The following is a 13,936-nucleotide window of genomic DNA, read 5'->3' on the forward strand; positions in this document are numbered from 1 at the left end:
GATTCCAACTAACCCCTGCCCTGGACAGGGCTGGACAGACGTGGCCCTTCGATCTACCCTTGTGGTAATTAAAAACACACTCAAGCCACTTCCAATGAAGAGGGGCCAATTTTCTTTCCCTCCAGCACCACCAACTGCAACCTAAATAGCAATATTTATGCCAAGCTCCCCATAATACTGTAAACATCCCAACGTATAGCGGGCCAACACATGAGTCATTTCCACAAAGACAGAGTTAATAAGTGGTACCTCAGCCATATTCCAAAGAGCTGCCGCCAATAGCCAGGCCCCGGGGCTGTCCTCCACATCCAGGGTCCATGGCACCCCCAGTGCCCCAGTGGCCCCACTCCGGGAAGCCGCAGGCAGCCGTCAAATCCTCTAGGAGCCGGAGGACAGCTGCCTTAGTGCCAGAAACTGTGGCTGACATCCAGGGACACCTCCTCCCCTTGGACTGTGGTCTCCGAAGCGCTCCTTACTGAGTGCGATACCAGAGTTAGAACAGGAGTCCCTCCATCCTGCAGTTCCCAGAGGTACAGCCCCTTTGCCAGGACAGATGAAGCTGTGAGAAGGGGAGCTGCTGCCCACTATACTGAAGTGGCCCAAGATGAAAAAGTTGAGGGTAGCTAGGCTTCACCCCTCAGCCCATGATAGCAGAATTCTGGAAGGGGCCACCCTGTCCCGGGACAAGAAGACCCAGCAAAGTGCACAGAGTCTTCAGTCCTGGGTTCTACTTTCGTCAGACAGTGGCCATGGATGAGACAATGGGCTTTTCCGAACCTCAGTTACTCCATCCACTGCAAGGAGTAACACTCACACCCACCTGGCTTCCCTGAAAGGATTATTCTGGGGAATCCAACGAGCTTGCGGGTGGAAAGGCACTTTGTAAAGCTGTAAGGACTATGTCAACTGTGTGCTGCACGTTGTAAACCACAGATAGCTTTATATAATACAAAGTACTTTATAAACTGTAAAGCGGTTTGTAAACTGTAAAGTCCAGTACACATGAGAACCATTATTCGTATTCATTTCTTTCCCTGCAAGCCTGGCTATTTTTGGTAGACACACCCAGAACCCACTAAACTTTCCCTCCAGAGCAAGTTAGCAGGGGAGACCTGGTGGCTACCCAGTTCCCGCTGGAGATCGGGTGGTACCAACACGAGTGGACCATACGGAGGGGGCACAGCGACCCTAGCCAAGGCCAACACATGGCAAGAGCATCTGGTCCCGCCCTGGCGGCAGCTGGAGAGTTCCCGGGGCTCCCGTGGCCACGCTGAGCTCGGCCGCCTGCGGGGCGGTGGCCGGCAGGGGTGCCCGGAGACCCCGCGCAGTGGAGCAATGCCCACAGCCCCATCCCCTTCCCCCCTCCCAGTCCTCCCGGAGAGGGGACCCCATTGTACGCAGCGGGCGATGGGCAGGCACCGGCGTGGGGACTGGCGGCGCACTCACTCGACTCTGCCAGTCCTGGCTTTCCGGGGCGCCGGGCCCCATTCCGGGGGTGCAGACCCAAAGCCCCCACCCCAGTCAGCCGTGGTGTCTCCTTCCCTCTGCTCCCTGCCAAACTTTCCAGCCCCGATCGCGCACCGGGTCTCCCGCCCCTTCATCGGGTGCCGAGCCAGGCCAGGCCGAAGAGAGTGGGGTGCTCAGGCCGGGGGCGGCGAGCGCGCGTGGGCAGCCCCCGGCCCTGGGCGGTGCTCGCCGGGCTGGCTACAAAGCCTCGGCAAGATGGTCCCTTCGCCTCCTCCTGGCACAGTCAATCAGCGCTCGTCGCTCCCGGGCGCCCGCGGGGCCCGCGCCTCCCAGTGCTGCCGGACACACCTCCCCGCGGCCACCTGAGCCCAGCGCTAGACCCCAGGCAAACTTTGCGGGCCGCGGGGCGGAGGTGGGCGCGGGCGACCGCCCGTGCCCGGCCGCTCCCCGCCCCCATCGCCCGCCCGCTCACCTTCCACCGCGGCGAGCAGCGGCAGCAACAGCAGCGCGGCCCCCAGCCTCCGCAGGGCCATGGCTGCGCTGCCCCGGGCCTCCGGCTGCAGCGCCGCAGGGTCCGGGCGGCCCGGGCGAGAGCGCGCGCCCCGGGCTCGGGGGGCCGGGGGGAGCGACGAGGCGCGGCGCACACACAGCCGTCGCCACCGCGCAGCCAGCAGAATGAGCCATCCAGCCCGGGCAGAACGGGGACCCGGGCTCCGCCAGCGCTGGGCACGGCCCACCTGAGCCGCCGCGCGGGGGGAGCCTGGTCCGGCCGACGCCCCCCGCGCACTCCTGGGACCCCAGATGGCCGCGCGCGCCCCCCGAGCCCTGGCTGCCCGTCGCCCACAGTGCCACCTCTGGGTCTCGCGGGCTCTGGAGCTAGTAAACCCAGCACGCCCAGGCAACAGAGACCCCAGGCTCCCCCCGCGCAGCAGTGGTCTCTCCCGGCGCTGTGGCTCCTCCAGATAAAGCAGCGATTTCAGTCCAAATGTTTCTCAATTTTTATTGAATGCTGCAAAGCCGGAGAGCGTCTGGCGCGGCTGACAGGGGCAGGGAGAGAAGACCCGGGGGGAGGGTGAGAGAAGGGGCTGCCCAAAGAGGGGTTGGCCCTACCTGTCAGGACCGGGAGTGCCACCCCCTTGTCTCAGACCTGCCACCCGGGTCCCTGTGGCTCCGAAAGGGACCGAACTGCAATGAATGAAAAAAAAGGAGGGGGGTGCGGAGGGGAGCTGGGAACAAAACAGTCGGCTTTCCCAGGCGCTGGGACTGGGCTGGGGCCTCGGCCAGGGAGAGTGGGCCTTGGCGCTAACCCGAGGGCCTTGGGGGGTTGGGGGGCTCTCTCCGGCAGGGGCGGGCCAGGTTCTGACAGACAGACCTCAGGCCTCCTCTCCCTGCCTGTTCTGAGCCAGCCCACCTGCCCCTCCCTGCTGAACCCTTTTTTCTGTACATTGCATTTCTCCTCTGTTGATCTGGTTCTGAATGGAGTTTGATGGTAGAGGCCGTTGAGGTTGTCTGGGTGGAATGCACCTATGCAGCTATGGTTTTGTGCAAGGCTGTCCCTTCAGGGAGGACACAAGCCCTTGTTCCATCCCGAAGGCCCAGCTCTGCTATGACAGCCTTCATCACTATCATCATTAGCCAACTTTGCTGAGGCTGATGGTGAGTGGGCTGCAGGGACCTTTGGGAACCACCCAGGCAGGGCCCCTGACCTTTGGGAGTTCCACTCCTGACCAGCAAAACTTGACTGGGAGCTTTCCACTCTGTGGAATGGGCTAACAGTTTATACCACCCAGACGTCTTCTGTACCTTTGCCCCACAAACTGCCAAAATATCCGAGCAATCCCCTCCTTTAGGATCCACTCTACTTTGGATACCAAGAACATGGCACCACAGACTCTGAGACATCATCTAAGGTTGGAAAATTGGGTTATCTCCTGACATTCCAAAAGTCCAACTACAGTGATCCTGGAAGGCCACCCGGAGGAGGTGGTTTTGCAGGCTGGGAGGACTGCCTGGTAAGGAGCAGGAGGAGTGAGTAGGGACAGAGGAGGCAAGTAGAAATGTTCCCCTTTTACGCCTCCACACTCTTCATGGGAGTCAAGAATCACTAGGGGCTGACCTTTATTTTTGGTTCCTGTTAGCTCTTTGAGGGAGTCCAGGGATCCAGAGTTTGTCCTGTCCTGGACCAGGACTCCCTCTCCTGGACAGAGCTGCTCCAAGTCTTCCAGAAGAGTCTTTGCAAGCAGGGCAGTGCCAGCATTAGCACCAGCACATCCAGGTGCCCTGCCTTCGACCAATTAAAGAAAGATTTACTGAACCCCTACACTGTGCTAGGCAGTTTTAGCTCTGCTTCCATCCCTGAGTCCTCATCACCACCAATCCGTTCCCAGGGGTTTACCTTTCCCTTCTGACTCAAAATAGAAACAGCAGTGGCTACCATTTATTAAGGACCTGGTACCAGACACTAAGGAGCTCTGGTAGCGTAATTGTTATGAATAGGCCTGCTAATCTCATGGTCAGCAGTTAGAAACTACCAACTGTTCTGCTGGAGAAAGATGAGGCTTTCTGCTCCTGTAAAGATTTACAGCCTCGGAAACCCTATGCAGGGTCACTACAAGCCAGAACTGACTCCACAGTACACCACCACCACTACTAGGCACTAGGAAGGTGCATGGGTGAAGTAAATGGTTAGAGCTCATCTACTAAGCTAAAGGAGTCCTGGTGTGGTGCTGTAGGATAGGCACTCGATTGCAAGATCGGTTTGAACAGCAAGGTTGGTGGTTCAAATTCACCAGATGCTTCTTGGGAATCCTGTACAGAGTCTCTATGAGTCGAAACCTATTCGACAGCACTCCACAACACTAAGCTAAAGGACTCCTGGTGTGGCTTTATAGGATCATCACTGGACTCCAAACCACAAAGTCAGTGGCTCAAACCTATCCACTGCTCCTTGGAAACACTATACAGGGCGAGTATGAGTTGGAACCAACCTGATAGTACTTAATTACAGCTAAGCTGAAGGCTGGCAGTTTGAACGTATCCAGTGGCCACTGTGGAACAAAAGCCTGATGATCTGCTTCCATTAAGATTACAGCCAAGAATCCCACCTCCACCGCCCCTGGAGTTCTAGTCTATACCACATAGGGTTTCTAGGAGTTGGAATCAACTGTATGGCAATGGGTTTAGATTTTGTTTTGCTTTTTTAAGTGCCAGACTGCCCACCAGATGTGCCTTAGGAGCCTTGGTAGTGTAGTGGTTACACATTGGGCTGCTATCTGAAAGGTGAGCAATTCGAATCCCCGAGCAATTCCATGGGAGAAAGATGAAGCTTTCTGTTTCTGTAAAGATTTACAGCCTTGGAAACCCTATGCAGGGTCACTATGAGTCAGAACGGATTGAACAGCATATAACCACCACCACAGGTGCCTTGCAAGACAAGCCTAATGATCTGCTTCAGAAAAACCACAGCCCTGAAAACCCTCAGGAGCACTTCTGTTTTGCATACTCTGCTTACTAGGGTCTACCAGGGGATGTCATGAATTGGATGGAATCTGCTAGGTGGTAATTAACAACAGCCAAGTACTAGGCTAAGCTTTAAACTGAGGACCAGATAAGGAATTTAAGGTTGTCCAGCAAGTTGCAGCTAGGATTCAAACTCGTATCTGACCAGCCCAGCACTGGCCTCATCTTCCTTTCATGGACCAATAGAGTTCAAGGAGTCATTTGGCCAGTTTTCCATGTCCCATGTAACAAAGATAAGGAAACTGAGACCCAAAGAGAAAATGACTTATTCAGTGTTACATAATTAAACAGACTTTAGTCCAGAACTTCTCCTAGTTAAACAAATAATAGTGATAATAATATAGTCAACTAAAGCCCCCTCCCCCCATCCTACCCTATTTCTGCCTCAACATGATTTTATTCTACATCTGGAAACCTAGATGACTGGGTTTGGCAATCTGGCCAGGCCCCTTCTCTGGTCTCTGTGGCAACTGCCTTCAGCAGGCCCTATGCCCCAGCTGTGCCCTCTACCTGGTTGTCTCCTCCACTCTAATGACTCGGCCTCAGCCCCACCCCAACCTCCACCAAGAGCTTTAATTGACACCAGTCTCTGTCTTTTCTGACCCCTTTGCACTTATTAACTGTTTCCCTGAGAGATGGTCTGCCCCACTCTGGTCTGTGTAAGGTTGTTTGATTGGATCGTTTGATTGTTTCTGGCTGGCATTGCATTTCCCCATCCCATGCAGACTGTGTGCTGACTGCAGGCAGCTCTCAGACTTAGAACAATACACTCCCTGCCAGTGTGCCCCAGTGGACGCTTGACCCAGTCCCCTCCTTGGCAGAGGAAGAGGTGGTTTCTGCTTTATTTGTCTAATGACAACAGCTACTTGCATTTGCAATCACGATTTAACAGTTTACAAAGCAGTGTTCACACCCATCAACTCTGATGCTAATTCAACCAGCCTCCCCTTAGAGCCAGCCTGCTGCATTGGGCGCTCCATTTGTCAGAAGGAGAAATTGAGACCCAGCAAGGGAAAGGTACTTGCTCTAGGTCGCCTGGTAGATTTTTTATGTGTGCATCTGGAGGTAGGCTTCAGCGACCTGACTTGTCTATGTTTCTGTCAATCAAATTTGATTTGATGAACGTTAGCAGAGCCCTTGCCAGACACTGGGGGGCAGGGATTCCTGGAACCTCTGTTCTGTTTGTTGACGTTGTTGTTAGTGACCATCAAGTCCACTCTGACTTACAGAGACCCCATGTACAGCAGAAGAAAGCATTGCCCCGTTCTGTGCCCTCTACAAGATCATAGATGTGCTGGAGCGCATTGTTGTGGCCATTGTGTATTTTGAATATCTTCTAACCTAGTGGGCTAATCTTTCAGATCTACACTGGACAATTCTTCTGTTGGAATCCATAGGTTTCTATTGGCTAATTTTTGAAAGCTGAACTCCAGGTCAGTCTTCCTAGCCTAGCTGAACACTGTCCACTATGGATGAACCCGCTGGTATGTGAAATTCCAGTGGCTTAGTTTTCAGTATCACAGTAACATGAAAACAACCACAGTCAGACAAACTGACAGATGCTGATAGTAGACATTCTACTATGTGGACAAGATCATTCAATCATGTTAAGTGGTAGGAAGATGTCAAAATGAGGTGATGAGACAGTGAATGATTGTGGGAAGAAGACCACTCTAGCCAGGGCTGTGAGGTTCTCTCAGAGGGGGAGACATGACACACGTCATGCATTGTGCAAATGCCTGGGATGTGTGTTCCAGGTAGAAGGAACTGCAAATGCAGAGACGCTGTGGGTACATGTTGGGTACAGTCAACAAACAGTAGCTAAAGTGTAGCCAGAAGCAGGGGTGGGCAGGCGATTAGCTCACAGAGGAGGAGTGAGGATTATATTTTAAGCACAATGGGGAGTCATTGAAGATTATAAATAGAGAATGAATGGACCTGAAGTGGGGGAAGCAGCCTGAGTTTGGCTAAACAGGGCCTGGGGGCAGCCACATATTAATTCATACTACCATCCTCTTGGTCTATGGAACTTGACTGGCTTCTATACCCCTAAACCCCAGCCCTGCCCAAACTCACTGTGTTACCTTAGACAGGACACTTACCCTCTCTGGGCCCCATGTAACACAACTGTAAAATGAGGGCATTGGCCAAGGTGGTTTCTCAACTACCTTTCATCCCTGAATCTCTTGTGCTATGGGCCTTGTCCTCATCTAGGCCCTATTGTTGTTGTTATTGTGAAGTGCTGTCAAGTCAATTTCCACCCATAGTGACCCAGTATAGGGTTTCCAAGGGGCAGCTGGTGAGTTTGAACCTCTGATCTTGCAGTTCAAACAGCTTTGCAAAAAAAAAAAAAACAACAACAAAAAACAGCTTTGCAGTCTGGCGTAGTATTAACCCACAACATTATACCAGGACTCTTAGGCCCTATTAGGAGATGCTAATGAGCTCTGGGCCACCTAGGCCTTCTCTGAGGTTCCTCTTCCTGAGAGGGAAGGAGAAGAGACTCCTGAAGGGGAGGGGGATGCATTATGCCGAGAGAGAAAATATGCCTCACCTCTCAGTATATTTAGTGCTCCTGACTGATGGGGGCACATGGCTAGGTGTGGCTCAGACCACACAAAGCCAGCTGCAGGCCACGGGTGAACGCCTTTGTCCAGAGATCTGCTCAAGTCCTAGTTCTGCTATGGGATCTCAGACAGGGCTCTTCTCTTCGGATATGAGCTGGGAGAGTCACAGATGGACTAGCACTTCCCAATAGAAAATGTGGCACTGCAGGAGAACGCACTGGACCACAAGGTTGGCGGTTCAAACTCACCTGCCATGCCTTGGAAACCCTATATAGGGTCACTATAAGTTGGAACCAGCTCGATGGCACTTAACAACAATAACAATAGAAATAATAGAATGGAGTCCTGGTGTAGCGCTGTAGGATAAGCTGTAGACGGCAAGATTAACTTGAACCATGAGGTTGGCATTTCAAACTCACCAGCCACTCCTTGGAAACCCTGTACAGGATTACTTTGAGTCAGAATTGACTCTATGGTACCACAACAGCAACAGTAGAAATATAATGTGAGTCCTGTACATAAATTTCACTCTTGTTAGTAGCCACATTAAAAAAAGGAAAAAAAGAAACAGGTGAAGTTCATTTTAATGTATTTTATTTAACCCAACACATCCAAAATATTAGCATTTCGGTGTGTAACGAGTAAACTATTTTCCATTCTTTTTTAGTTAGTACTGTCTTTAAAATACGACGTGTAGTTTATATTTCAGCACACGAACCATAGTTCACGTGCTCCATAGCCACATGTGACTAGTGGTATGTGGTGGGTGCTGACAGCAGTAATAGGCTGTGGAATGACGAATTCTCCATAATAAAAATGGTGTGAACCCTGTAGAGGCACAGAGGTGGGACCCATTACCTCTGTCTGGAGAAGGGAGGAAGGCTTCCCTGAAGAGGTGACATTTGAAGAAAAAAAATTTTTTTTTTCATTGCTTTTCTCTTAAGGGAATTTTTCCTACTTCGGGGTGAAAGAACACACACTTATTGTTAGCAATAAAGAACATCGAGAAGCTTTAAGGAGGAATTTGATAACCAGCTATAATCCCCCCTGAAAGAGCCATTGTTAGTATTTTGATCCATTTCCTTCCAGTCATTTTTCTAGGCACACATATTTTTAATATAACTATAAACTTGCCAGAGTTTATAGTTATGGTGTGGTGCTGTGGGCTAATGCGTCGGACTGTAAAGTCGTCTGAACTGCAAGGTCAGTGGTTCAAGCTCACCAGCTGCTCCTCAGAAACCCTATACAGGGTTACTATGGGTCGGAATCGAATCGACTCGACAGCACTTAACAACAACAACAACAACAACATAAACTCGCCAAGGATATTGGGAGTTCACAGTAGAAGTCTCGCTTTCCCTGTGGGTAACACAGGTTCGATTCCTGGCCAATGCACCTCGTGCACAACTACCTGTCAGTAGAGGTTTGCATGTTGCTATGATTCTGGTTTAGCACTGTAAGATAAGCACGTGACTACAAGGTCAGTTTGAATCGCAAGGTTGGTGGTACAAACTCACCAGCCACTCCTTGGAAACCCTATGGAGGGGTTGCTATGAGTTGGAACCGACTCCATGACACTCAACAACAACAACCACAACAATGACGATGCTAAACAGGTTTCAGCAGAACTTACCCATTAAAATAGACTAGGAAGAAGGTCTGGTGATCTAGTTCTCAAAATCAGCCATGAAAATCCTATGGACTTTTATCCCATTGTGTATGGGCTATCATGAGTCAGGGACTCACGCCACAACAGCTAACAACAGCAAGAAAAACTTTCTGTTTGTGCGGCTCAAGGGGGAAAAAGGAAGACCCTCAACCCTCAAGTAGATGGAATGACACAGTGGCTGCCACAGTAGACTCAGGCAACAGTTGTGAGGATGGTGTAGGTCCAGGCAGCTTTGTTCTGTTATATGTGAGGTCGCTATGAGTTGGAACAGACTCGGCAGCACCTAACGCCAACAGCAAGCACCGTGGTGTACAGAGGAGTCCTTTGGCACCATGGTTTTGCTCGTGACAGTTAACCTAAAGGTTGATGGTTTGAACCCACCAGATAAGACTATCTGCTCCTGTGAGGATTTCAGCCTTGGAAACCCTAAGGAACACTTCTCCTCTACCCTGTAGGGTTGTTGTGAGTTGGAATTGACTCGAGAGCACACAACAACACATCTGTGGTGTGAGCATCTCCCTGGGTTGTTAAAAGCTTTCAATAAACAGTGTTAGGAATGAGTGTGTACTATTTCAGTGAAGGGATAGGCCATAAAGCAGGCAACTCTTTCCTCTTCACATAAGGGTAACTTACAACCCTGCTCAACTCCAGAACACAGGGACTGCAGGAAGAGTGAAGAGGACCAACCAGGAGCTAGTCACCTGAAAGTCATGCTGTGTCTGACTTCTCACTGACAGACCTGGGCCTTTGTGACTCGAGACTGGAGGAGACTGGGCTGGGCTTGGGCTCTAGGCAGCCAGTCTCTCGACTGCCACCTAGTGGCCATGGAGGTCAATGCGCTCTCCAAAAGCTCCAGCAGAGCAGAGGCAGGAGGTGTAGGGGTCCTTCCTGGATTTTTGCTTTTGACCCTCGGTTTCCTATCCATTCTGCTACCAGTCTTTTGAGTTGGGAGAGCACCTGGACTTTAATTCTAAAGAACTTCCCTCTCACTCTCATTTAGAGGACCATTGCTTTGGGTTAACAGCAGCCTCTATGTCTAAAAGCTGTCCTGTAGCTGAAGAGAGCTAAGACATGACATGCTGAACGCACAGCCAGCTCCACTGTGAACGCTCAATGTTTTTAATTATGTGACATCAGAGAGAGACTCAATGCAAATCACAGGGGATGGATCTCATTTATTTCATCCTTTTTGACTAGTTCCCTCCTCATAACCCTCTGGCCCCTGCCTGGTTTTCCTGAAAGCCTCAATCCCTGATTGAGTGCCTTTCCTGTTTAAAAGTCTTCAATGGCTCCCCATTCCTCCCCGTGGTGAATACAAACTACCTGATCTGGCATTCAAGGCCACTCAGGAACAGGATCCAACCTGCCTTTGCAGTCTCCTCTTCTACTGTCCACCTCGGTGCCATTTTCCTACCTCCAAGCTGTTGTCAACCTCAGCTTCCCTTAGGACCATATTCTCTCCATCCTGCCCTCCCTAATTCTACCCATCCCTCAAGGACCCAGTCACATACCGCCTTCTTCAGGAATCCTGCCGTAGAGCAGCGCCCCTTTTATAAGGTGTTCTGGAGGACTGTTACCACACAGTCCATTTTTTTGGTCATCTTTGCAAGAAATGAAAGGAGTCAAATCCCATTATCATCTTGAACAGGGAAAGGGATTTAAACTTAGTTTCTTTATTTGCAAAATGGATCTGATTCATGCCTGTTATTTGTTGTTAAATGCTATTGAGTCAGTTTCAACTCATAGTAACCCTGTATAGAGTTTCTGAGGAGCGGCTGGTGGGTTTGAACTGCTGTCCTTGAGGTTCAAACTGACCTTACGGTTCAATACTTATCCTACAGTGCCACACCAGGACATGGTTGTTACCAGTATGGAATGAGGAACACCAGTGAGTAAGTCCTTATGAATGTTGGGCAGATGGCATCCTGTTCCTCTTCGACCCCCAGAGCCCAGCAGAGGGCCAGGCCCGTGGGTGCTGAGTAATTGATTGCTAGAGTGAATGGAGGTCTCTCGCCCACCAGCAGAAAGAGCCCTCTGGCATTGGCAATAGCTGATAAAATGCCTCTGTGAGCTAGAGGGATTACCACCTAGAGTCAGAGTTTCTTCTTTCTGGGAACTGGACAGTCCAGCTCATGTCCCAGGTCCTAGGGAAAGGGAACCTGGCTTGCAATTGGCAGCCTGTATCCACAGTGTGTTCCCCACATCATCTGCTATGAACCTCAAAACAATTTAGGGAGTCTAGACGCTCCCCCACTTTGCAACAAAGAAAACTTCCGTCAGAGCAGGAAGAAGGGGAACCCACTTAGTTAAGGTCTCTCAGCAGACTCTGAATGCAGGGCTGGGAGCCAGGTTGGGCCTGGCCCCTGGGTCACGGCCCTTTTGAAGCTTGTAGGTTGCAATGATGTGGCTGAAAAGGCCCCGGATTGAATGTCAGAAGAGCTGAGTTCAAATGCTGATACAGTTATTTACTCTTTGCATGGTATTGGGGGTGGGATCTTGCAGGTAGGGTTGCTTTCTGAGTCTCAGTTTCATTGTGGCATGAGAAGCCCTGCTGGGAAGATGAAAGGTGCCAACAGATGAGGAACGCCTCCGTAAATTGTGGCGCGCCCTATACAAGTAAAAGGCCCATTACAGTTGTACCCAGCCTGATACGGGATGGATTGATCTTTGTGCTCCACGGGAATCCATGGAGGTACAACAGGGTGGGGAAGCAGGGAGTGGAGGCACAAGGTGCCAAGAGAGCAGCCTCTCATCTAAGCACAAGCATATAAAAACCAGATCTGGGCTGGGCATTGGGGTCAGGGAGCACTCAGAGAAGTAAGGCGCAGGTCACATATTTTTAGGATCCTTGAGTGTGGAAAGAAAAAGTCAGGGGACCATGAGCCCCTGAGCTCTCTAGAAAGGTTCTGGGATAAGAGTAGAACTCCAAGAAAGCAAAGGTTAGCTATAGCTGGTTCATATTTGAACAGGGCTCAAGTCTCAAAGGAAGTATTCTAGAAGTATTTACAGAATCAGTGAGTGGGTAAGTGGGTGGATGGATAGAAGGAAGGAAAAATGGTTCAGTGAAGAGAAAGGAGGCTAATGGAAATCAGGCAGGCTTCCTGGAGGTGGTGACATATGAGCTGTGACAATTTTCTGAATTACAAGAAATTTATTCAGGAGTTTGGGGAAGGACAGGCCTGGTGACCAAAAATCAGGGATCTGTATGCTGTGAGTAGAATTTGTTATTGTTATTGTTAAGTGCCATCGAGTTGGTTCTGACTCATAGCAGCCCTGTATAGGGTTTCTGAGGAGCAGCCGGTAGATTTGAACCACTGACCTTGCAGTTCAAGCCCACCTTGTGGTCCAGTGCCACACCCGGAGTCCGTGAGTAGAACTTGTTGTTGTTATTGTTAGGTGCCAGCCACTTGGTACCGACCCATAGCAACCTTATGCACAGCAGAATGAAACACTGCCTGATCCTGGGCCAACCTCACTACTGTTGCCATGCTTGAGTCCATCGATGCTGCCACTGGGCTAGTCCATCTCACTGGGGGTCTTCCTCTTTTTCTCTGACCCTCCATCTTACCAAACATGATATCCTTCTCCAGCGACTGGTCCTTCCTGACAATATGTCTGAAGTATGAGAGACAAAGTTTGGCCCCAGGAAAAGCCTGAACTTGAGTTGTGATGATTCAAAATCTGAGCTCTCTCTCATTGTTGAGATGGTCTTCTAAATCCTGGTGTGGTGCTGTGGATTAATGCTCTCGACTGCAAAGTTGGTTTGAACCACAACGTCGGCAGTTCAAGCTCATCAGCTGCTCCTCAGAAACCTAATACAGGGTAGCTATGGGTCGGAACCAACTCTAAAGCTCTTAACAACAACAACAAAGAGCTATGCTGAGCTATCTATAGGTGTTCTTATTCACCCTTTAAACAACACTCAGGATGTATTCTGGAGGCAGGTTGGCCCCCACTCCACCCCCAACTATGGACTTTTCCTGAGTTTCTTGTGAAATAAGAATTATGGCTCAGCCAGCATTTCTGCCAGTCCAAAGTCCCTTGGGTTTCATGGGAGAGGAAATGGCCCTGCCAGGGTCTCACAGTGGGTCGGTGCAGTGCCAGGACTAGAACTCAGATCTCCTGGAGCTTTTGGCCTCTGTGTGCAGATGGACCAGGCATCTGGGCTCCAGGAGTAGTTCCAAGAAGAGGAAAGGAGGAGGGCTTTGTGGGTAGTGAACCCAGACTTCTCGGCCTTCACAGATGTCTCTTGGACAGAGCCCATTCCCAGGAAGTGGGCCTCAGGATGGTGACATGAACTATGGCACATAGTAGACCTTCAATACAACTGTTTGTCATTGATGATAACAGAACATTGGGAGTTTTAGATTTGGAAGAGTCTCCACTCATTTGATTTTATAAATTAAGAAACTGGGTTCAGAGAAGGAAAGTGATTAACCAGAAGTTGCACAGCAAAGTAGTAGGTATGGTTGTGAGATTTTTTCTCCATGATATTGGGTGGACTTGGCCTCAGTCTTCCAACTGGAAACAACTCTAGACTCAGAACAATCCTATTAGGTAAGTACTAATGTTTTATAGATGAGGAAACTGAGGCAAATAAAGAAACTTACTAATGGTCACAGGGCTGATGATGACAAACCATCTGTCTCCAGAGTCTCAGCCTGTAATCATGTGTCTCTCATACTCCTCTGTAGAGGGACCATGGGGTCAGAAG

General features: G+C 50.4%; 1 protein-coding gene across 1 annotated transcript in view; it reads right to left on the reverse strand.

The window, feature by feature from the left end:
* The window catches only part of EPHB2 (EPH receptor B2), a 256,633-nt gene extending 254,495 nt beyond the window's left edge, over nucleotides 1-2,138 (reverse strand). The window contains exon 1 of the mRNA XM_006862330.1: nucleotides 1,940-2,138. Within this exon, the coding sequence (XP_006862392.1) occupies nucleotides 1,940-2,000 (61 nt within the window). The 5' untranslated portion in view covers nucleotides 2,001-2,138. The remainder of the gene's footprint in view (nucleotides 1-1,939) is intronic.
* Between the last annotated feature and the right edge of the window lie 11,798 nt (nucleotides 2,139-13,936).

The sequence above is a fragment of the Chrysochloris asiatica genome, unplaced genomic scaffold (assembly GCF_000296735.1).
Source record: "Chrysochloris asiatica unplaced genomic scaffold, ChrAsi1.0 scaffold00047, whole genome shotgun sequence".
NCBI lineage: Eukaryota > Metazoa > Chordata > Mammalia > Afrosoricida > Chrysochloridae > Chrysochloris > Chrysochloris asiatica.